Source organism: Lactuca virosa, chromosome 4, assembly GCF_052849685.1.
Source record: "Lactuca virosa cultivar CGN04683 chromosome 4, Lactuca_virosa_CGN04683_v6, whole genome shotgun sequence".
NCBI classification, from domain to species: Eukaryota; Viridiplantae; Streptophyta; class Magnoliopsida; order Asterales; family Asteraceae; genus Lactuca; species Lactuca virosa.
Window position 1 is genome coordinate 60,692,470 of NC_136429.1, and position 24,590 is coordinate 60,717,059.

At 35.6% G+C, this 24,590-nt stretch overlaps 2 protein-coding genes across 4 annotated transcripts; both read left to right on the forward strand.

Annotated features, from left to right (window-relative positions):
• The first annotated feature begins 705 nt into the window (after nt 1-705).
• Nucleotides 706-5,940, forward strand: LOC145104721 (histone-lysine N-methyltransferase ATX3-like). Of its 3 annotated transcripts, XM_079041916.1 has the most exons (20): nt 706-1,449; nt 1,525-1,928; nt 2,019-2,074; nt 2,152-2,422; nt 2,509-2,693; nt 2,778-2,873; nt 2,998-3,133; nt 3,228-3,300; nt 3,396-3,495; nt 3,586-3,710; nt 3,774-3,919; nt 4,037-4,141; nt 4,230-4,294; nt 4,395-4,611; nt 4,687-4,773; nt 4,857-5,003; nt 5,085-5,171; nt 5,275-5,349; nt 5,453-5,553; nt 5,706-5,940. In XM_079041916.1, exons 1-20 carry the CDS (start codon nt 1,197-1,199, stop codon nt 5,794-5,796), a joined length of 2,820 nt encoding a protein of 939 aa, XP_078898042.1. In that variant the 5' UTR covers nt 706-1,196; the 3' UTR covers nt 5,797-5,940. The 3 variants fall into 3 exon arrangements, with proteins under 3 accessions (XP_078898042.1, XP_078898040.1, XP_078898041.1); XM_079041914.1 differs by having other exon boundaries at nt 706-1,928; XM_079041915.1 differs by having other exon boundaries at nt 706-1,928; nt 2,781-2,873.
• Nucleotides 5,941-6,089: 149 nt separating this feature from the next.
• On the forward strand, nt 6,090-7,515 carry LOC145104722 (putative RING-H2 finger protein ATL21A). The gene is made up of 2 exons (XM_079041917.1): nt 6,090-6,903; nt 6,975-7,515. Exons 1-2 carry the CDS (start codon nt 6,111-6,113, stop codon nt 7,412-7,414), a joined length of 1,233 nt encoding a protein of 410 aa, XP_078898043.1. The 5' UTR covers nt 6,090-6,110; the 3' UTR covers nt 7,415-7,515.
• Nucleotides 7,516-24,590: the final 17,075 nt, after the last annotated feature.

Below are 24,590 nucleotides of genomic sequence, written 5' to 3' on the forward strand. Positions count from 1 at the left end.
TTTATGACACACATTACCGTATCGGTTTGAACTTCATACGGAGTCAGATTTGGGTGTTCTTTATATCCACAAAATTGTCATTACGTCTACTACAACTTTCATTAAGATTATTTATCTTAAATAATCTTTTGTTTTTATTCTTTATTTTATCGTTTTATGATAATTTTTATATTAAGATATTCTATAAATATTATATACTCATAATATTTATCCACATATCATGCATACAATAAATATTTATTAGTTCGTAACACATATGAAGAACAATTACTCTAACCAAAGATTTTAATTGTTCGTTAAAATGTATAATTATAATTATTATTGTTATATTTTAAACGTCTAGCCTGAAATTGCGGACGTTACATTATAAATCTTTGATTTTTCAATATCTGTAAAATTATGAATAATGTTTTTTTCAACCGTAATTTCTATGGGTTTTAACATAATAATAATAATAATAATAATAATAATAATAATAATAATATCGCATGCTAAATAATCAACAAAACAAAAGGTCCAAACACAACATTGTAAGTTGTAACCGGTTTAAGGAAGAGTAGCCTACAAGAAAAACAAGATGAAATTTGTGTTATTTTAGGGCTAAATGTGCAAATACACAAATAGTCGAAGTGGCATTTGTGTAACTCTCTGTATCCTTTAATATTCACGCTGACAGAAGCACAACATTTGATTGTTTATGCAACTGCAAGAACAAAATCCTAATTCTTTATCTCCCATGCCTCTGTGCTGCTGCGTTTTTTCTTTCTAAATTTCTGTTGCAGAATCCCAGATTTAATTGGTTTGATTTGGGATCAGTTGTCGAGTCTTTTCGTCGTTTAAACCCCTCGATTCCGTGAATTAGGGTTTCTTTTCTTTGGGTTACCATGTTCGATTGAATTGATTGGAATTGCTGAATTTCTTGGGGAATTAATTGATAATTCCGAATTCGAATGAGTTGTTTCGGAGGCTGTAGAATCTTTATCTGTTCTAATTATCTCAATTAACGAACCATTCTTTCATTATATTAGCTTGGCGGTGGGTCGCAAAATTCCCACATTCTGTCTATCTGAACCGATAAATCTTGATGCGTTTTGGTTTCTTTCTCCCCCAAACCGGACTAAAGTTAGGGTTTCTATTGAGATTTCTGGTATGAAAAGAGGGTTAACGATGGATAAGTTCTACGGTCATGGAAGAAGATGATTGAACCGATGGTGCGATCAAAAATGCCGAATGTTAAACGCTGCAAATTGGAGGAAATTGATGCCGATACGACAGATGATTCACATCGTCATTACCCTTCTGGGAGTTTTACCAAGAAACAAAGAACAAACACCGTGTTCGTGGCAAATGCTGATAAGGAAGCCTGTTTTATCGACTACGAAAACGTCGTTAACGCTTGGTGCACCGGAGGAGTTCCATGTACCCCTACCGATTTGAAGTCGAGTTCAGGTTCAATTCAACTACTCAAGTCTTCTCGAAGTCGTCTATCAGTATGTCCCTCGCGATTTAACGACTCAGTTATAGGTTTGTGGAAGAAAGAGAATGATAACGATATGATTACGAACATAAAGAAGCGCAAAAGCCCATTTTGTGACAGAGAATCAGTATCGAAGAAACAGAGTATGGAAGTGAAGGTGGGTGAAATGTACACAAGTTCATCTTGTTCTGCAACTTCAATTGGTAATAATAATTTTATCAGCAATAAGAAGGCGAGAAAGACAATCAAGAATAAAAACAAGAAGGAATCTTATGGACATGAAGATTTTCATACAGGTGAAATTGTGTGGGCAAAATGCTCGAATAGGTTTCCAGCTTGGCCAGCTATTGTGATCGACGCACAACAAGAAGCTCCTGTATCTGTAAAGAAAGCCCGCATTCCAAACACTGCTTGTGTTATGTTTTATGGGTATTCAAAAAGAGGAACAAGGGTAATCTCTTTCCCCATTCAGCCACGTGTCTACATGTCTTGCGTCTGTTAACTAATTTTTAGCCCTAATTAAGTCTCGCTGATGTTTCAGGATTATGCATGGGTGAAAGACGGAATGATATTTCCTTTTTTGGAGTATTTAGACAGGTGTGTGCTTTAAACGCTTGTACCTTTATGTTTTCAAGAAACTAATAACGAGTTTTAATGAGTTAATTTTTGTTCAGATTTCAGGGACAAACTCAATTGTACGGATGCAAGCCAGATGATTTTCGTAAGGCAATAGAAGAAGCATACTTTATTGAAAATGGGAATTTGAATTCCGGCTATGAGGACAAACAAGAATGTTCAAGTGATTCCGATTCCGCTTCTGCTTCTGATTCCGAATCTGATTCGGATTCCGATTCTGAACCCTATTCGGATTCGGATTCCGATCTTGTTGAGATCGAAGTGGGAACTGCTACAGAACGTCATCTTAAATATTTCAAAAATAAAAAGGCAAGTGTTTTTGCATACAGTTCTTCATATTTCTTGTACACTTTTGTAGAAACTATGACACTCATATGTTGATTTTCTTGTTGCAGATTGTTTATAATCAGAAAGAGGAGCAACCTTGTGAGAGCTGTGGTTTGATTTTCCCAATTGAAACAATGAATAAAGCTTTGTGTGAGCGTTGTACTCCAAAGGTTAATAAGAATATCATTACAGAATGCAAAAGTCAACCTTCTGTTGATCAAATAGCTGTAGATAAATCGCCACCAAAACCCCGGTATTCAAACTTTTCATGATGAGGATGTTGTCAATTTTTTATTTCGTTTTAGATTTAATTCCTGATGATTTGATATATTTTCAGCAGATCAACAGAAAATAATGCTCAAAGTACATTGCCTGATAAAATAAGTGTCATCTGCAACAACATGGAAGGGATTTATTATCCAAATCTTCATTTGTAAGACCACAGAAAAAAAAACACAATTATGATAATATAATACTTATACTTAATTGATTTATATTATATATATATATATATATATATATATATATATATATATATATATATATATTTTTATCAGAGTGGAGTGTAAATGTGGTTCATGTGGGACAAGAAAACAAACCCCATCTAAATGGGAACGCCATACTGGTTCCAGAGCAAAAAAGTGGAAAGTCAGCATTAAAGTCAAGGGTTCAATGTTACCCCTCGAAAAAATGGTGATTTTTATTTTTTTATTTTTTTAATGATATGAATACAGAGTACTGCATATGTTTTGATTTATTATCTTTTAGTAACATTTTAACATTGCAGCTTGCAGATAATAATGTTTATTATGTTAAGTCTGCTCCTTTAGATGAACAACAGTTATTTTCATTTCTTCAAGGTAATTAATCTTAATCATATGATTCTTTTATTACTGTTTAACTTTAATGTTTATGAATGAATTTTATATATAAAATGTTTTTGTAACAATTACAGAGAAGTATGAACCTATTCATGCAAAGTGGACAACTGAAAGATGTGCTATATGTAGATGGGATGAAGATTATGATATCAACAAAATTATCATCTGCAACAGGTCTTTCTTTCTTTCAATTATCTTGTGTACTTTTATGTTAAAAATCCCACATGTAAAATAGAATAATCAAACTTTTTTTTATTGGTCCAGGTGTCAAATAGCTGTGCATCAAGAATGTTACGGAGTTAGAGATGTTCATGACTTCACATCTTGGGTTTGTAGGGCATGTGAAACACCTGAAATTGAAAGAGAATGTTGTCTATGTCCTGTTAAAGGTAAATGAATTATAAACTTTTTTGGGATTATTTTTGGTAATTATTTTTTTTAAAAAATTATAGGTGGGGCTATGAAGCCAAGTGATATAGAACCCTTGTGGGTCCACGTCATCTGTGCATGGTTTAGACCTGAAGTTGCTTTTTTAAGTGATGAAAAAATGGAACCTGCAACTGGGCTTTTAAGGATTCCACCTGATTCATTTGTAAAGGTAAAAAAGCATTAAGATAACAAGTTTTCATGTCATTTCATTGTCCACATGTAATTAATAAATACATTGCTGACGTGGCAACTTTTTATTTTTTTTATTTTTGTGGGTATATTGTAGGCATGTGTAATTTGCAAGCAAGTTCATGGTTCTTGCATACAGTGTTGCAAATGTGCCACTTTCTTTCATGCAATGTGCGCTTCACGTGCTGGATACTGTGTTGAAGTAAGTTGACTAGTTGACTTTTTTTTTTTTAATTATGAATCTTGTAAAATAATAGTTGTGATTTATTAAAGATTTAAAAAATTTTCAGCTGCATTCGTCTGAGAAAGGTGGGATTTATAACACCAAATGGACAACATACTGTGCTATCCACAGGTATACTTTTTACAAGAATATGATGGTGTTATAAAATCTGATCATATTTATGAGTTTTATTGTTAATGACATTTTGTTTATAAAAAATATTGATATACAGAACACCAGCAGACAATGGGATTGTGATCAGGACTTCATCAGAGGTGTTTTGTGCAACAGGATTGCTTCAAAAACAGAATCAAAAACAGAGTTTTAGAGGCTCAAGACTCGTATCATGTGCAAATGTAAATCTTTCTACTTCTTCAACATCAGAGAACAATGAGTTTGAGCCTCTATCTGCTGCCAGGTGTCGCATTTATACACCATCAACCAATAAGGTAAAAAAGTCACAATATTCCATTAAACTTTTCTCTTTATTTTCTCACTTAAAAACTCTTTTTTAAAATTTCCAGAATGATGTAAAGGAAGCGCTATTTCACCGAGTTATGGGCCCAATTCAGCATCCTGTAGATGCTATCGATTCCTTAACTTCCAACAGTGTAATTTTTCCACTTAGTTGTTTTATCAGGAGTGGGTATTTTAGTAATTTAGTAATTTAACTTGTTTTGTTTACACTTTATAGGAAGTTCAAGATTTGAATTCGTGTTCTACATTCAAGGAAAGACTCGACAGTTTACAGAGGATGGAAAAACATCGTGTCTGTTTTGGTAAATCTGGAATACATGGGTGGGGCCTGTTTGCACGTAGGAAGATACAAGAAGGAGAAATGGTATTTTTGTTTTTAAATTATATTATTTTTATTAAAAAAATAATAAAATTAAATCTTCTGTTTCTTTTTCCGTATCTGGAGGTTTTTGAATACCGGGGTGAGCAGGTGAGGCGCAGTGTCGCAGATTTGAGAGAGGTCAAATATAGATCTCAAGGGAAAGATTGCTATGTGAGTTTCCTTTTTTTTTTTTTTTTTTTTTGAATAAAGTTTCACATACGTTTATATTTTCTTTTTTGTTGATTGTGATTAATTTAAATTTTTTTTAATGCAGTTGTTTAAGATTAGTGAGGATATTGTAATTGATGCCACAAATAAGGGTAATATGGCACGCTTAATTAACCATTCGGTAAGGTTCTTATTTCGTTTGGTATATCTTTATTTTTAAAGGCTACCTTGTATTTTTATAGGTTAATAATTCAAAATGTTATTTATTTATTTATTTGTTACAGTGTATGCCGAATTGCTATGCTAGGATTTTAAGTATGGGTGAGGAGGAGAGCCGGATAGTCCTCATTGCTAAAAGCAATGTTGCCGCTGGTGATGAATTGACGTATGACTTTCGTTGACCATTTTTTTTTTAATTTCATTTTTATTTTGTGGGTTCCATTTATATTCTCTCAAAATAAATTACAAAATTTGTTTTTAATAAAGTTTTCGTGTCACTTACATGTATATAATTGTATTGATTATATGGTGCGACAGGTATGACTACAAATTTGATCAAGATGAGCAAGATGAAGTTAAAGTCCCTTGTTTATGTAGAGCCTCCAATTGTCGAAATTTCATGAATTAGTTATAGTTAGTATATAACCAAAGTTGCTTTTTTTTTTTTTTTTTTTTTTTTCTTTATAGCATGTAAATTCTAGTCATATCTTCCAACGTTTAGTTTCTTTTTTCATTCAAATGATTATCGAGTATTCTTTTTCATGAAAAGAAAGATTTTGATTTGTTTGATTGTTTATAGTCAATTATTTTGTCGTACACATTCTTTACTCATTGGGGCAAATGATGATGTAACTTGACAAAAATAAAATAGAAAAGTCGTGTAACTTGTATACATAAACAAAACACAACTGTCAGAACTCACAAGCTTTTGACTTTGGATTTATGTTTCATATATATGATTGCCTTTACCAACCACATGTCCTTCCTTCTTCAATAAGTCATCTTTTAAGACACGACAATCGAGGAGCATCCATGGATGCCTATGCCTATGTCTTCACAAAAGCTCTCTTCTATCTTCTCGTGATTCCTCTTTTTTCTTCAGCACAACCAAATTGCCCACTTTCATATTGTGGTCAAAACCAAAACAACGTCCGTTTCCCCTTCCGGTTAATCGGTCAACAACCCCAAACCTGCGGCTTTCTGGGCTTCGATCTCCGATGTGTAAGACCCAGTACGTTGCTTATCAACATCTCCTCCTCCGGCGAATTCGCCGTCAGGAGCATCAACTACCGATCACAAGCTATGCGAATCTCCGACCCTTTAAACTGTCTTCCGGCTAGGCTGTTGAATATCGACCTCTTCAACTCACCTTTCTCAGCTGCTAGCTACATGCAAAATTACACTCTTTTGAGATGTCCAAATGATGCGAGTTTGTCTGGTTATAGCTATACCACCGTTGATTGTTTGAGTAATTCGAGTTTTACGACTCTTGCTATTGCTTCAATGAATGCTGTGAGATCATTGAGTGGTAATAACACCGGATGTCAGATCGTCGGACTTAATGTAAGGCTGCCGGTGACGTCGGAGCAATCAAATCAAGGGTTTACAACACGGATCGATGATGATATGATTTTGATATGGTCGAAACCTGATTGTGAAACTTGTGAAACAGCTGGTGTTTCCTGTGGTTATGCAAATATTTCCTCATCGGAGACAAGATGTTTCTATAACAACGGTTAGTCCGATTCATATCCTTCTTGACCCATTTGGAATTCGATCTAAAGATTCTTGATTTTTGATTCACAGGTGTTCCGAAACCTTCCCACATATTCAAAATCATAGCTTTTGCAATGGCTATACCAGCCATGGCAGCTTCCGTTATGATCGCTTGCCTAATGTGTGCAAAGGATAGACGGCGGGGTGACCTCTTCAGTACCCAGAGAACCACCACCACCGTGGCCCCAGTGGACGACGGCGTTGTGCCGCCAACCATCGTTGGACTTGACCAGACGACCATCGAGTCATACACGAAAGTGGTGCTGGGCGAAAGCAAACGGCTCCCTGGACACGATGATGCAGTGTGTCCGATATGCTTATCGGAGTATCATGTGAAGGAGAGTGTAAGGTGTATACCGGAGTGTCTGCATTGCTTTCATGCAGAATGTATTGACGAATGGCTTAAGATGAATGGATCATGTCCGATATGCAGGAATTCACCCTCTCCTGTTCATGTTGATCAATCCTAGCACACATTTTTTTGTATTCTTTTGACTATTAATTTGCTTAATTTTGTTAATTATCGGATGATGTAGATACATTATATACCATACTTTTGTTTTAAAGATCATACATTAAATTTGTATCAAACATGAATTATGTTGGTGTAGGAGGAAGAGAGGTTGAATATATAATAAAATGTCAATGGTAGGTGTAGGTAAAACATTCTGATCAAAGACGTAGGGGTATGACTAGATCAAAAGTCAGCTCAATATTGTTATGAAGGAAGTGAGGACAAAGTTATGGAGGTCGATTAACAAATCAGTCTTTATTTTATTTTGAGAGGGAAAATGTTAGAACCCTTCAAGGTACGTTAAGAACCATTATTAAGAATATTTTTGTCAAAACTCTTCTTAAATTTTAAAGGTTAAGAACCATTTTAAGATAATTTTTATCAAGGGCATTTTTGTCAAAACTTGTATTTTGATATCTCTAACATTATAACTATTAGACAAAAAACAAACTAGATCTGATAAATTACATGAATCGTCGTGCATGTGTCAAAATGTACGTTTAGTCTTTATTTTTAAAAATTAACTCAGACCGTCCCTTACATCAAAGTTGCACGTTTCATCCCTCTTTAGTTTGCATTTGCACGCTTCATCCCTCATGAGACATGAAATGACTATAATGTCATTTTTAATTTCTTTTTCATTTATTTTTGACATTTTTTTTTATTATCACTCATTATTAAAAAATAATCTTTTAATCATTTACAAACAATTCTTTCCCACTTTCTCATTTGTTGAAGAACACCTAACCACCACCAAAAAACTCAAGCCTTAAGTAAAACCAACACACAAAAATCAGCCCTAATTCAAGCCCCACCTTACCATCGAACGTTCACAATCCTTCATTTCAACCTTAAGCAACCACCACCAGACCACCATAACTCACCAAACTAGCAGCCAACACCACATCTGCCATCCAAAAAAACCTGCATGTAACGCCCGGTTCCTGGTATGTATTTAATTCAAAATTCATTCATTTTATATGGAAACTCGACGATGTTGGAATAGTGTTCAAGGTCATCAACTATTGGTAATATTTCTAATAATAGCAGGGTCCTTTTGGGTTGCCCTCAAGACCCAAATTGAGTAGAATAAATAAAGGAGAAATTGGTTTATTAATTATTATGGTTAATAATTAATTAGAAACTAATTGGAAATATATTTTGGAAATATATTATGGGAATTAATTAACAGTTTAATTGATTAAAGGGTTGAATGTTCATTAATCGATAGTTGGTTAATCAGGAATGTTCCAGAACCCTTATGGAATTAGGGTTGGATGAAAATCACTCCATCCCACATGGGAAAGGAGTGAAATTTCGTGGTTATGCCTCCATCCCACATGGGAAGGAGTACTAAACCCTAGGAGGCATCCAAGGCTATAAATAGGGCCTTAGGGATTTCATTCATCCTTGCACCTTGGCTTGAAGTTTCGCCAACCCTTCTTCCTCCCCCTCTTAGGGACGATTTCTAACCCCTTTGGGTTTGGGAAATTGACCCTTCTCCTAGTTATTTTATTATACTCTTTGGTGTCATTGGGTGTGATACCATTAGAGGGATTCTGGTTTGGGTCCTTTCATCCAAGCAACTTCATAGAGGTTCAAGATCTCAAGCATGGAGATCAAAGGCAACATAAGAAGTATGTTTTCTTACTTATGTTTTATGTTTTCTAGGGTTGATGTAATTAGCATGAAGCCATAGATCCATAGGTTGCATTTACACTTAGGTATATCGTTGTTTTGATTTTTCCGCTGCCTAGTTTAGAGTGTATTTGATGCGTAGAAAACCCAATAGTGGTATCAGAGCCATTGTTTCATGGTTACTTTCACCCTAGATCCATGTTTTCTGTAAAAACTTGTTTGAAACTGAATGGAAGAAGAATAATTGAAATTTTTGTAATGTGTTAAAACCTTAGTCGCAGCTCACGACGTGAACTAGGAGTTCACGATGTGAGCTCAGTTGAATTTAGGGTTTCAGATTTTTGCCATTTTTCGAATATGTAGCTTTGATAAACATGGATAAATACCTAATTTAAATTGTTTTTGAATTTGGAAAATTGATAAATATTATTTAAATGTGTTTATTTGAATTTGAATATTTATTTGATAATGGATAATATTATTTAAATATGTTTATTTGAATTTGAATATTTATTAATTGATATATATTATTTAAATGTGTTTATTTGAATTTGAATATTTATTTATTATTTAAATAGTGAATTTAAATATTTAATATTATTTGTAATAGAGATTTATAAATGTGAATATTACCCCTCATGATTTATTAATTGTTACATTGCGCCCTCGCAATTAATTAGGATTAATAATAGACAACTAAATTTAAAGAGTTTTAAATTTACTCCTTATATTTATATATATATTAGAATTGTGTCTATAATATGTATAAGAAAGTTACAACATGCGCCCTCGTATGTTTTAAATATTGACATTGTCAGTCTTACCATGACTAGGCTCACCCATTATGATGTAGGGGTTTAAGGAGGTCTCTATGATTCCTAATGAGGTCGGTTTTTAATATGCTTCGCGCTTACCACCCTCACCGCCCTATTGCATTTTGAGAATGGAGTTACCGAAAGGGTTTGATAGTGATAATGGTCAATCTAAAAGTACTCTAAATACAACTATAAAACTAAATCTCGTTTTATTAATAGAATGTGAGTTTATATTATCCATGAAAATTGCACGTTCTCTTTATATTCTATTGGTGGAGCTCGTGTGGTTAACCGGCACATCAATGTAGAGTATAGTTGAGAATGATATGGAACTCGCGAATCTCAAGCGTTACTTGATCCGGGGATCATGCGATTTTGCAAGGTTAATTCTCAGTCTATTTAATGTGAATCTTATGTTATCCATAAAAGTTGCACATTCTCTTTATAACTTGTTGATGGAGCTCGCGTGGTTAACCGACACGTCAATTTAAGAGTATAGGTAGAGAATGATGTGGAACTCGCGAATCTCAAGCGTAACTTGAGCCGGAGACCACACGATTTTGTATGGTCGATTCACCATCTGTTCAATGATCCGCGACGACCCCGTCATTGAATTTGAGATGAACATAATCCGAGATTAACATGCCATTGATAGTCAATGAATCTTAAAGATCTAGGAATTTCGTGGTAATCGAAATTGGCAAAGGGCTTTGCCTACCTAAATAACTTTATGGTGTGTTTACGGCATCCCTTTACACATCATGAAGCCAAATATGGATCCTAGCCTTTTAAAATAATTTTATTTGGGGTGATTATTTTCTAAGGATAAGTAAAACAAACTATAATGGAATTTGTTATTGAATGATGTCTATAACCTTATCCACTAAAATCTACTGTTATAAAACCTTTCAAAGGATTACCTTTTAGGATGATCAATCTTGTCCAAATTCGTAGTCTGGGAATAGTTCTCATAAACGAAAAGAAAGATCATTCCTTTGATAAAACTTTTCTTAGGTTACTTCAAACATTGCTTTCTAAATTGTTAGAAAGAGCAATTGTCAAATGTACGGTGTAAAATGACATATTGAAGTAGAATGGAATTTCCTTCAGTTAGGAGTTAACTATGGTTAATTGACTAGCTAACGTGTACATATGATCAGTTCATACTGATTTTGATATGAACAACTTGGAATGTCCATTAAGGAGTTGTGTAACATGTTGAGGTTTCCTTTTGGAACTAACATGGCCACTCATAGAAACTCAAACTTCAAACACTCCCATAAATTTACTATCATGAATAGAAGTGTCAAGAAGAAGAAAGTCAATTGTCCATGGTTTAAAAAGCGATTAGTGTTGGTATACCTAATCTAGGCCCAAATACCTAGGACAAAGGAAGGCTTATTCTGAGACATGTTCTGATAGCTATTTGTTTCCATAACAAGAAAAGGACTAAGAAATCAAAGTTGCCCAAATGTATATTTGAGGTGAAAGGACTGGAACATGAAGAAGTTAAATTTGATCATGGATCACGAGCCCATGCTACTTTCCATTGGATCAAAAGATAACTAGTTCTTCCATGTTTGGTATTCAATCAAATATATGGATTTATAATGCCATCCAAACATTACTTCTAAACCTTGAGTATTTTACTAAGGATTAAGAACTGACATTTGCAAGAATGTGTAGTTACTAAAATGAAGTAAAAAGACTGAAACATGGAAAGGATAATTTGATCATGAATGCCAAGCTCTTGCTACACTCATAGGATCAAATGACAATTCTCTATAAATGTTTAGTCTATGGTATTATAATTGAAATTGTTTATACTATGATTCATGAGATAGTTCTGACTTATTTAAATGTGGAGCATTCTAACATGTTAAAAGAAAGTCGTGAAATCTATGAAACTAGTGTAGTAGCAATATTTCAAAGTTGATTCGAATATTTGAATAAGGTGTATTATTGTGAATATCTGTTGAAATTAGTTTACCTAATTGATCGTTCAGATTGACCACAATATGTAATGATTCAAATACATCCAAAGTTTTGGGTGAAATGTATTTGTGGCATCATAGTCTTGGATACATAAATGAGAAACGCATTACCAAATATCCGGTTGGATCGAATTTTGGATATCATTTGACCTCGAGTCTTATGATAAATGCAAATCTTGTTTATCAAGATAGATGATGACATCACTGGGTGATGTGAATATCTGTTGGAATTAGTTTTCACTAATGGACCGTTCAGATTAACCATGATACATGGTGGGACCAACTTCGTATGAACATGAGTCTGGAACCTTTTCAGGTGTTCAGAACTCTCATAAAGCGAAGTTAAGAATCAACTGGGCAATAGGATGAGACACTCATAGTGAGCATCTCAGTCCAAACTTTATCGATCATCTAAGGAATTGTGAAGGAGTTTCACGATCTATCTTCACCCATAACACTACCACTAGGAAGTGTTAAGTTGGATAGAGAAACAAATCATTAATTGATTTTGTGCTAGATGAGTCGCGCTATGTTGGCTAACAATTCGTGGATTGTACCATGAATAGTGTTACAAGAAGTCCTTTGGTCTTGTGCCAACTAAGTAGGTTCTTGAAACACTCTATGATATGAATAGTCTACGATTATGAGGCTTACGCTCGTCGTGAAGCGCTCGACAATCTAGGACTTTGAATAGAGATGTGTTATCTCGTCGGAGAACCCATCAAGCATTTTGGATAATTGTTTAACAATCCTTATGAGAACAAAGTGTATGTTGCTCGAAGGGTAGTCTTCCAAGAGAAGGATCTGATTTCCAAAAGGGCTACTGGGAGCTACATTGCTCTTGATAAGATTCGAGAGTCAACCAACGAAGAACTTAGAAATGGACATACCTCCACCTCTTCCTTATAGATCTGATAGATGACATCATATACTAGTTATATAATAGTTTATATTACTAAGGTATGTGAGTCACTGGTAGATAGCAATCAGAGTGTACCAGTTATCGAAAGCTATGGTAGGCCCTAAAGGCTATAACATGGAAGGAAGATTTGGAAAGCGAGATTCAGTCCATGTATGTTGTAATTTGGTAGATCATGCACTTTAACTTAGCCATTAGGTATAAGTGGATCTTCAAAGAAGCAATCATGGATAGGAACAAACACATAATCAAACCAAGAAAGGTTATATCAAATTTTGAGAAATGAAAAAGGTGATAATTTTTCTTATTGAATCTTCCAGAACACAAAGAATATATACATCAGTTAAAATACGTGTAGCACACTAACATACACCTAACAACTTCTAACAATCACTAACTATACTAACAGAAACTACTAACGAAAGATAACAGCAAAAAAAACTTCCGTTAATAAATAATCCATTATCCCCCCTCAAGATGGATTTGTAATGGAGTGAAGAACCATCTTGGATATAAGTAGTAAGAGTTTCGATCGAGGTAATGGTTTAGTCAACAAGTCAGCGAGCTGTGAATTTGTATGAATACGCATGAGACGAATTGTTTTATCTAGCACCTTATCACGAATGAAATGGCAATCGATCTCGATGTGCTTTGTACGTTCGTGAAAAGTAGGATTGTTGGCTAGTTGGATGGCTGAATCATTATCACAGAAAATCAATGAAGATGATGTAATAAAACCAAAATCATTGAGTAAATGTCGAAGCCAAACAAGTTCACAAGTGGTAGCAGCAATGGCGCGGTATTCTGCTTCAGTCGAAGAACGGGACACAATAGTTTGTTTCTTTGATTTCCACGATATTAAAGAATCACCAAGGAAAACACAGAAACCGGTCACAGATCGTCTTGTATCAATATAACCAGCCCAATCCGAATCACTAAAAGATCGTAATTACATTGAAGATTTTGTGGAGAAGAGAAGACCTTGACCAGGATTTTGTTTGATGAACCTTAACAGGTGATGAGCAGCTTGTAAATGTGGTTGTTTAGGATTTGTAACAAATTGACTTAATCGATTGGCAGCGTAAGCAATGTCGGGTTGAGTTATAGTCAAATATAAAAGCCTCCCAATCAACCTTCGATATTGTGATGGATCAGAAACAGGAGGACCTTGAAAGTTTGAACTTTTGAGCTTAGGATCCATTGGATAAGAAACCGGTTTGGAAGCTAGAAATCCTATATCATCAAGTAAATCCAAAGCATATTTCCTTTGAGAAATGAAAATGCCATTTTTGGATCTTGCAATTTCAAGTCCCAAAAATAGTTTTAGATTACCCAAATCTTTTAACTTGAATTGTCGACTTAAACTTTGCTTAAGATCATGAATTCCTTCAACAGAAGCCCATATAATCACTATATCATCAACATATACAAGAAGGGCAACATAGGAAGAACCACTTCCTTTGAAGAATAATGAATAGTCAGCTTTTGATTGAGTGAAACCTTGACTTAAAAGAAAAGTTGAAAATTTTGAATACCATTGATGAGACGCTTGTCGAAGGCCATATAATGATTTTTGTAGCTTACAAACCAAAGGGGTAGAATGGTCATTTTTAGAAGAAACATAGTAACTTTTAGGAATCTCCATGTAAACATCCTCTTCCAAATCGCCATTTAAAAATGTGTTATTGACATCAAGTTGGATTAAAGGCCAAGATTGTTGAGCAGCTATGGCCAACATCATTTTCACAGTAACCAACTTTGCTACAGGGGAGTATGTGTCCAAAAAATCAATTCCTTCTAATTGATTAAAAACCCTTGGCCACTAAGCGTGCTTTATATCTTTCGATGGTGCCATCCACATTCCTTTTGATTTTGAAGACTCACTTACATCCCAAAGGTTTTCTATTGGGAGGAAGAGGGACAACTTTCCAAGTGTCATTAACTTCTAATGCATTAAGCTCATCAGTAATAGCTTGTTGCCATTCAACACTTTTAACAGCTTCTGAATAAGAACGTGGTTCACTTTGAGTAGAAAGAGAAATGGTATAGGCCTTATGAGTTGAAGAAAGCTTGTCATAAGAAAGAACATTAGAAAGTGGGTGTTTGGCTTTTGTGTGAGGTACTGTGTCATTTTGTAATAACTGGCAATGGTAATCTTGAAGATAAGATGGCTTGTTACGAATTCTGATAGGTCTTGTATGTACAGGTGAAACAGGTGGAGTAAGTGGTGTAGGAGTAGCCTCATTTTGAGTAGAAATAGAAGGAGAAACAAATTCAGATTCATCAACAACTGGGATGGTAAATGAATTAAAAAGATTATTTTGGGTATTGTAATCAGAATGAGTGAAGGGAAAAAAATCTCTTCATGAAAACTGACATCTCTTGAAATAAACACTTGTTTAGTAACTAAATCAAGTAATTTGTACCCTTTTACCCCTATAGGATAACCAAGAAATATGCATGTGGATGCTCTAGGATCAAACTTTGTTCTTGAAGCTTTCAAAGTAGAAGCAAATGCAAGACACCCAAAAGACCGAAGACCTAAGTAATCAGGTTGTTGACCATATAATTTTTCAAAAGGAGAAATATGGTTGAAAACTTTGGAAGGAGTTCTGTTTATCAAATAAGTGGCACAAGATACACATTCGGTCTAATATTCAGAAGGTATCTTGGATTGAAAAAACAAAGCACGTGCCACATTTAATAAGTGTTGATGCTTTCTCTCAACCACATAATTTTGTTGTGGTGTTTGTACACAAGAAAATTGATGAATGACTCCTTTTGCATTGAAAAAAATCAACAAATTGCAATTCCTTTGCATTGTCAGATCTAAAAATCTTAATTTTTGTATCAAACTGATTTTCAACCATAGCAAAGATTCTTGGAATAATGGTTTGAACTTCTGACTTGTGTTTGATCAAGTATATCCATGTAAACCTTGAATGATCATCAACAATGGTTACAAAATATCTATGCCCTTGATAAGAATTTTGATGATAAGGACCCCAAAGATCACAATGAATCAAATTAAAAGGTTTATCAACAAAGTTGTTATGTGATATAAAAGCAGAACGTTTTTGTTTTGCTAAAGGACAAACCAAACATACATGTTTATGAAATCCTTTATTCAAAAACAACTCATGACTAAGCAACTTGAGTTTGTTATTTGATGGATGCCCAAATCGTTGATTCCACTGCTGCAATGAAATGGTGCTGGTAGAAGCATTAACCAATTCATTATCCAGCACATATAATCCTTCTTGAACACTACCCATGCCAATCATCTTGCTGTTGCTCATCTGCTGGATTATTGCATTGTCTTAATAAAGACCAACCATAAAATTTCTATCATGAGTCAAAGAAGTAACTGATATGAGATTTAATTCAAATTATGGCACATATAAGACATCTTTCAAGATTAGATGTTCATTGAGTTGTATATTTCCCATGAGATTGACTTGAATAAGTACTTGATTCGGCAATTTAACTCTTGTGTTAAAAACGTTTTGAGTTTTAACAAACAAGTTTTGATCATTGCATATATGCCTGGTTGCTCCTGAATCTATTATCCAAATATTTGATGTATGATTTCCAAAACATGAATTTAAAATATAGTGAATACCTGCTTTGAAGCCATAGGAAGTAGAAACAACATTGGAAGAAGCAAGTTTGCCTGAAAGCATAGCAATGAACTGTTGACATTGTGCATCAGTTAGACATGTAACAACTTCATTAACTTTTGTGCTGTTACTTCTTTCAGAATTTGTGTTAGGAACAGATATAGAGTTTGCCCTATTATCATTATTGTTGTTGTTTGTGAATTTGAATCCAGGGGGAAAACCATGAAGTCTGTAACACTTTTCTTGAGTGTTTCCTGCCTTTTTGCAATGAGAACAAAACACTTCATTCTTCTTAAAACCTTTATAATTTTGATTATAGGATCTTGATCTATCATTGTCACTACTATTATTATCTCTGACATTAAATGCCATTGTTGCTTGTGATATTTGACCAGTAGTAATGTTTCTTTGCCTCTCTTCTTGAATCATGAGTGAGAAAATATGATTGACCTTTGGAATTGGATCCATCAACAAAATTTGACCATGAATTTGAGCATAATCATCATTCAAACCCATCAGAAACATCATAGCTTGCTCGACTTCCTTTGCTCCACCACAAATACATAACCCACAAGTACAATGTGCATCATAATTGGCTAATTCTTCCCACAAGACTTTGAGTTTAGTAAAATAGACACTTACAGTATCACTTCCTTGAGTAACATTCATTATCTCACGCTTGATTTGAAAAATTCGAGGACCATTACTCTGCTGAAAACGCTCCTTAAGTTCTTTCCAGATATCATGTGCAGTTTTGAGATAGATCACCGAAGCAGATATTTCTTTTGAAATTGAATTAAGAATCCATGAAATCACGATGTTATTGCTTCGATTCCATGATTTGAAACGATCTACATCTATTGCAGGTGGTTGAGTAATTGTTCCATCGATGAAATCAATTTTATTCTTCACCGATAGAGCGATAGTCATGGCTCTGCTCCATGCTCCATAGTTTTCTCCAGTAAGAATTTGAGAGACTAAAACTGATCCAGGATTATCGGAATGGTGAATAAAGAATGGATCATTGTTTGAATCTGTGTTTTGAGAAGTTTGATTGTTGATTTGATTTGGTGTTGACATTTTTGATGAATTGCGGAAAAATAGATTGAGATGAATTTGATGAACAACAAAATGAAGAAGATGAATCTTTGAACAAAAAAATCAAACGCAGACGAAAATCTGATATGATACCATATCAAGTTTTGAGAAATCAAAAAAGGTGATAGTTTTTCTTATTGAATCTTCCAAAACACAAAGAATATATACATCAGTTAAAATACGCGTAACACACTAACATACACCTAACAACTTCCAACAATCACTAACTATATTAACGAAAGATAAAGCAAAAAAAAAACTTCCGTTAATAAATAATCCATTAGGTTATGAATGATGTGTAAGCTTAATAAGTTCATTTATGGACTAAAATAAGCATGTCGCAAGTGGGATCATTATTTCAATGAGAAAGTTCAAAGAGTTTGAATTTCGAGAAATAAAGATAAGTCATATATATGTCAAAGCTAGTAGGAGTAATTGGATTCTTTGTTTCAATGAGAATGTTCAAGGAGTTTGAATTTCAAGAAACATAGATAAGCCATATATATGTCAGTGCTAGTGGGAGCACTGTAGTCATCCTTGTATTGTACATAGATAATGTACGATTCATAGGAAATTATATTCTTACTTAGCAAGTGTAAAAGCTTGGCTTGGTATGAGAATTGTTTCGCTATGATATACATGGGAGATACAGAACACGTATATATATCAAAGTGATTCATTGGATTAAGCCAAAGTACATGGAATGTTGAGGAAACTCAACATGCAGAACTTGGAAAGGTTCGTGCATAATGAAATATGGCATAACATTGAGCGATGCTAATGCCCTAAATTCTACTAGAGGTTATGAGTCGTATCCCACATGATTTTGCAATGGGATCGATCATATATGCCATGAGATGTACCAGATCTGATGACTCGTATGCCTTAAGCATGACAAGTTAGATTAGATCAATTTGGCAAGAATCAATGAATCAAAATCAAGAACATTCTTAAGTGTCCTTGGAGGACAGAAGAAATGATCTTGATAGTATGGAAGAGATCATTGTAAGAGTTACATTGATGCTAAGTTCCATACTGATAAAGGCAATTTCGTTCGCAGTCGGAATTCATGCTTTTACTGAATGGTGATATATTAGCTTGGAAGAGTACCAGGTAATACACCATAGTGGATATAACAAACTTAGAGTATATTGCAGTTGGTTAAATTGCAAAGTGGAAAATGTGACTAAAAGAGATTCATTAGTGACATCTTTGTTGAAATTCAATCATTGATGGTCCTTATGAAGTCTCTTTGTGAATTTAAGGGTGAACTTACCTCGAGTATGGATCCCAAGTCACACAAGCTCACATGAAACATACTCAGTAAGTACCAATACATTTGATAGTGAGTCAAATGTAAAGACATCATAGTCAATGATTCATATCGAAAGATAATCTTGTCGATCCATTCCATAAGCCAATGTCATTGACCAAGTCTGACAGTCAGACAAAGTCAAGAGGCATTAGATTTGCAAATGAATTGGCTTAAATGCTCTTATTTTGGTTTGTTTTAAAACCTGAGAACTTAAAGCAGTATAAGTTTTAATTCGATTTGGCGATTATTAAGTGGCAATCTTAATAGATGATGGAGTTTGGTCATTTCAATTAGCTTATCACTGCGTTCTCACTTTTGCATGTTTGGAACCCATTTCCCGAGTATTAATTTACTCAAACGTCTACAGTCGGTCATACTCTTGGAAGTAAGTAGTGATTCAAGACTGTCATGAGTATTAGTGGATTGTCCATATTGATCGGATATAGCATAGAGATTGCACTAACACTCATGAGTGCTTAATAGAGATTTAAGTATTGGACCAAACCACGCTTAGAGATTACTTCATGGATTCAGTCATGAGTAATTCTAAGACGATAATATCTTCTATTCTTCAAACCTAGATACATGTGGGGTTTTGCTCTATGATTCTGTTATGCATTGGACTAATCCAACGCTAACCGTAACTGGTATTTATAAAGGGTATGTCCATTTGTGACATGATGAAATAGACGAAAACTATGTAGTCAAAATTTATTCGTTCCTTCTGCCTTAATAGGAGAAGTGATATCTAAGGGCCCCTCGATGATTTGGTGCTGACATCTAAAGTGCTTGGCCGAGCCCTGACTGGAATTGATGTGTTCAATTTAGTAGTCAGATGCAGTCGTCACAAATCTATATCGGTAAACATAATATTGAATTCTTGAGATTGACCAATATCCATGTCTCGAATTCATACAGATATCTAGAACGAAGGGATAGTTGATCACTTATCTAAGGGCTGAATCTTGATTAGATCAAGAGTTCGGTTGTTGCATTGGATGGCTAACTCTCTGTTGATTATTGGAGAAATATTAGTCCTCATATAGTTGATGACTTGTCCAAGTGGGAGACTGTTGGAATAGTGTCCAAGGTCATTAACTATTGGTAATATTTCTAATAATAGCAGGGTCCTTTTGGGTTGCCCTCAAGACCCAAATTGAGTAGAATAAATAAAGGAGAAATTGGTTTATTAATTATTATGGTTAATAATTAATTAGAAACTAATTGGAACTATATTTTGGAAATATATTATGGGAATTAATGAACAATTTAATTAATTAAAGGGTTGAATGTTCATTAATTGATAGTTGGTTAATCAGGAATATTCCAGAACCCTTATGGAATTAGGGTTGGATGAAAAACACTCCATCCCACATGGGAAAGGAGTGAAATTTCGTGGTTATGCCTCCATCCCACATGGGAAGGAGTACTAAACCCTAGGAGGCATCCAAGGCTATAAATAGGGCCTTAGGGATTTCATTCCTCCTTGCACCTTGGCTTGAAGTTTCGCCAACCCTTCTTCCTCCCCCTATTAGGGACGATTTCTAACCCCTTTGGATTTGGGAAATTGACCCTTCTCCTAGTTATTTTATTCTACTCTTTGGTGTCATTGGGTGTGATACCATCAGAGGGATTTTGGTTTGGGTCCTTTCATCCAAGCAACTTGATGTGGATGGTGAAGCCTACTCGACGAGTAGGCCTGGCAGAATGAAACCCTAATTTCAGGGTTTTGCTCCTTATTTAAACACCTTAACCCCCATAAGCTGGCCTCACCTTCAGCCTCCATTGTCCTAAACCTTAGCTACAAAACCCTAATTCACTTTTGAGAGTTTTGAGCCATTTTTGTGCAATCTTTGAGAGTTTGGAAGAAGAAGACACTTGAAGAAGGAGCAAGGACGTGTAAGAGAAGAGTAGATCTAGAAGTTGAGCTTCATTTCTGGTTCATCTGAGGTATAAAGCTCCTATCTTGCTTATTGAATGATTAGATCTAGTTTTAGGATGTTTTCCCCATGTTTTGGTTCAAGAATGTTGGTCTTTGAGACTTGGACGTCCAATGTAGGAAAACCCTTCAGATATAGGGTCTTGAGGGGACTCCATGGCATAAAGGTGCCAACTTTATGGCCATGGAAGTCCCATGGAACTTGTAGACCAATCTTTTGGCCTTTTTGAGCCAAGTAGCCCATGCATGCAAGTAAAGATAGCAACTTTACGTGATATACCAGCCTTAGGGGACCAGATCTATGGTTTGGAAGCATTGAACTCGACTGGAAGTTACTGAATGGAATTATACTAAGCGAACTCGACGAGTTGTTTATCCAACTCGGTGAGTTGGATCGTGGTCCCCAACCTTTTCTGATTATTGAGCAAACTCGGTGAGTCTAGGATATGACTCACCGAGTTGGCTAAGGTTTCAAGGATTTTGAAGACTGAAGGACTCGACGAGTTTAAGGAAGGACTCGACGAGTTGTAGTGCAAAGTCCCGATTCTGTTATAGGGAAGAACTCGACGAGTCTGAGGAAGGACTCAACGAGTTGGATCGTGATTTCAGGGTTTTATGGTTTATGGAACTCGACGAGTTGATGGACCAACTCATCGAGTAGAGTCAATCCATAATGTTGAATTTGACCAGAATGTTGACTTTAACCAGGGTGTTGACCTTGACTTTGACTTTGACCAAAGTTGACCCTTAAGGGGTCATGTGTATGGAAGGGGTAATTAAAGGAAATGTTTTATGTGTAGGAGTTGAGTGGGGTTGATTTCAGAGCCGGAGTTTTTATAGCTATTTTAAGTTATCGAGGTGAGTTACCTTCCAGTAGAAGTGGGTCTAAGGCACCAATGCCGGCCCACTAGTAGATGTATAGAGTAGATATGATTGTCTTTGTGATAATTGTCTGGTTTGCCACTATCTGTTATGGTTTACGTGATTATATGCTATGATATTATGTGATAGTGGTAGGGGGTGAAATAGTCCTCGGTTACCGGTTGAAAGAGATCGAAGGGGTAGGCCAGCACCCAGATATGCTAGGGAATATGTGATTCATATGCTTACATGCTAGGATATTATTTGATAGTGGTATGGGTGAAATAGTCCCTAGTTACCGGTTGAAAGAGACCGAATGGGTAGGCCAACACCCAGATATGCTCGACAGTTACCGGTACAAAGAGACCGAAGAGGTAGGCCAGCACCCAGATATGCTCGACATTTACCGGTTGAAAGAGACCGAAGGGGTAGGCCAGCACCCAGATATGCTCGGCAGTTACCGGTTGAAAGAGACCGAAGGGGAGGCCAGCACCCAGATATGCTAGGCAGTATGTGTATGGTATGTGGTATGATGTGGGAACTCACTAAGCTTCGTACTTACAGTTTACAGTTTTGTTTTCAGGTACTTCTTTGAAGGGAAAGGAGCCGGCTTGACTGTAGCGCATGATTTTCCACATTACGAGATTCTTGGGATTTTGTATTATGGCATTATTATCTTATGACATGCTTTTGAGTTATGTGACTATGGGTTTTATGATATGACATAACATTGATAATGTTTTCAGAAGTCTGTTTTATAAATTACTTAATTAAAAATGAAATTTTTGGTCTTGGATTTTGGGATGTTACAAGTTGGTATCAGAGCCTTGGTTTGAGGGATTTGGACACACCTTCGGGGGTGTCTGAACTCAAATCGAGGGTTTGAAAGGTTTTCAAAAGAAAAATTAGTTTTCAAAATTTAAAAAATTAAAGGTTTTTGAGAAAGAACAAGGAGTGTGATGCGTGCAATCGGCCGAGCTCAAGTAAGTTTTCCCCAAGATACCCATACATGTTATGTTATGATATGATTATGAGAATTGCATGCTATATTAGGGCTAAGGATCTAGGAAGGATGCCTTGTATGCCTGCTATATTTGTTTGAGAATTGCATGCTAGATTAGGGCTAAGGATCTAGGAAGGATGCCTTATATGCTTGCTGTATGTGCTTATGGAACTGTATGCTAGTATTGAGTAGTCAGTGATATGATGGCCTGATTAGGATATGCTTGGTTATGGTTACTCAATGCTTATGGAACTGTATGCTAGTACTGAGTAGTCAATGATACTGGTTGAAAGAGACCGGAGGGGTAGGCCAACACCCAGATATGCTAGGCAATATGTGATTCATATGCTTACATGCTAGGATATTATGTGGTGGTGGTAGGGGTGAAATAGTCCCCGATTACCGGTTGAAAGAGACCGAAGGGGTAGGCCAGCACCCATATATGCTCGACAGTTACTGGTTGAAAGAGACCGAAGGGGTAGGCCAACACCCAGATATGCTCGGCAGTTACCGGTTGAAAGAGACCGAAGGGGAGGCCAACACCCATATATGCTAGGCAGTATGTGTATAGTATGTGGTATGATCGGGGAACTCACTAAGCTTTGTGCTTACTGTTTACAATTTTGTTTTCAGGTACTTCTTCTTCGAAGGGAAAGGAGTCGACTTGACTGCAACGCATCACACATGATTTTCCGCATTATGAGATTCTTGGGATTTTGTACTCTGACATTATTATCTTATGACATGCTTTTGAGTTATGTGACTATGGGTTTTATGATATGACATAACATTGATAATGTTTTCAAAAGTCTGTTTTATAAATTACTTAATTAAAAATGAAATTTTTGGTCTTAGATTTTGGGATGTTACACTGCAACTCGATTGAAGGTAAGAAGGGTGAACCTCTATTTCTTTGGTGCGGAGAGAGAGAGAGAGAGAGAGAGAGAGGAGGAGGAGGAGGAGGATGATGAGGAGGCTAGAATCAAAATCAAAGAAGGCACCTAATTTTTTTTTGAGAAAAGGAGGGATACTTACCTGCGGCCGATCTAGAGAGAAAGAGAGGCTGCGATTTTGTGGGTATTTGATCAGAATTTGAAACAGAACAAGAAAAGGGAGACGATCAGGGTCTCTGTGATGCACACACAACTCGCATACGCTATAGTCTATTGATCATTTTATTTGGGTTGTGTATTTCCTTTTATGGGATTGCATACAAAAAAAATCAAAGGGGAACATTTTCAGTTTCTTTTAGTTCATTTGAATTATTCCTAATATTTGAACAATTTATCTGAATCGAGCACACCTCTTACTGAAACATCCCAAAAATATTGTCCAAAAATTTCATTTTAAATCATTTAAGAAAAACCATAATCCATCAATCAACATAATAAAATAACAAATCATGTATCTCAAACATCATATCAAAATGTCGTATCAAAACCATGTGTCAAAATATCAGAGTCTAAAATATCCCAGGCTGAAAACTGTGGTGTGTGCCATGCAGTCATCCCGGGCTCTTCCCCTTGCTACCGGAAGTACCTGAAACCAAAACTGAAAACTGTAAGCACGAAGCTTAGTGAGTCTCCCTAAACTACCACATACCATACAAATAAACACGCAATAGCATATATTGGGCCTTGCCCACTGCATCGGGCCCCGCCCGGCATCGGACAAATCTGGCATCGGACCCCGCCCGACATCGGACCGAAGTTCGGTATACATATAACATAGCAACATGAAAATAACACATAAACATATAAACCTTCCTCGGGCTTGCCTTGACATCGGACCGAAGTCCGGAACACTTAACACATAACATATAATCTAAAACTTCCTCGGGCTTGCCCCGACATCAGACCGAAGTCCGGAACACATAAACAAAATACATGCAAGAATCACAAAGACATCAATCATACAAACATTACTTGGG

Coding starts and splice junctions, on each gene's coding strand:
- LOC145104721 (XM_079041914.1), top strand. CDS start 1,197: ATGATTGAACCGATGGTGCGATCAAAAATGCCGAATGTTAAACGCTGC. Junction 4,774..4,856: donor ATTCCTTAACTTCCAACAGT/GTAATTTTTCCA, acceptor TACACTTTATAG/GAAGTTCAAGATTTGAATTC. Junction 5,172..5,274: donor CTCAAGGGAAAGATTGCTAT/GTGAGTTTCCTT, acceptor TTTTTAATGCAG/TTGTTTAAGATTAGTGAGGA.
- LOC145104722 (XM_079041917.1), top strand. CDS start 6,111: ATGTTTCATATATATGATTGCCTTTACCAACCACATGTCCTTCCTTCT. Junction 6,904..6,974: donor AAGATGTTTCTATAACAACG/GTTAGTCCGATT, acceptor TTTGATTCACAG/GTGTTCCGAAACCTTCCCAC.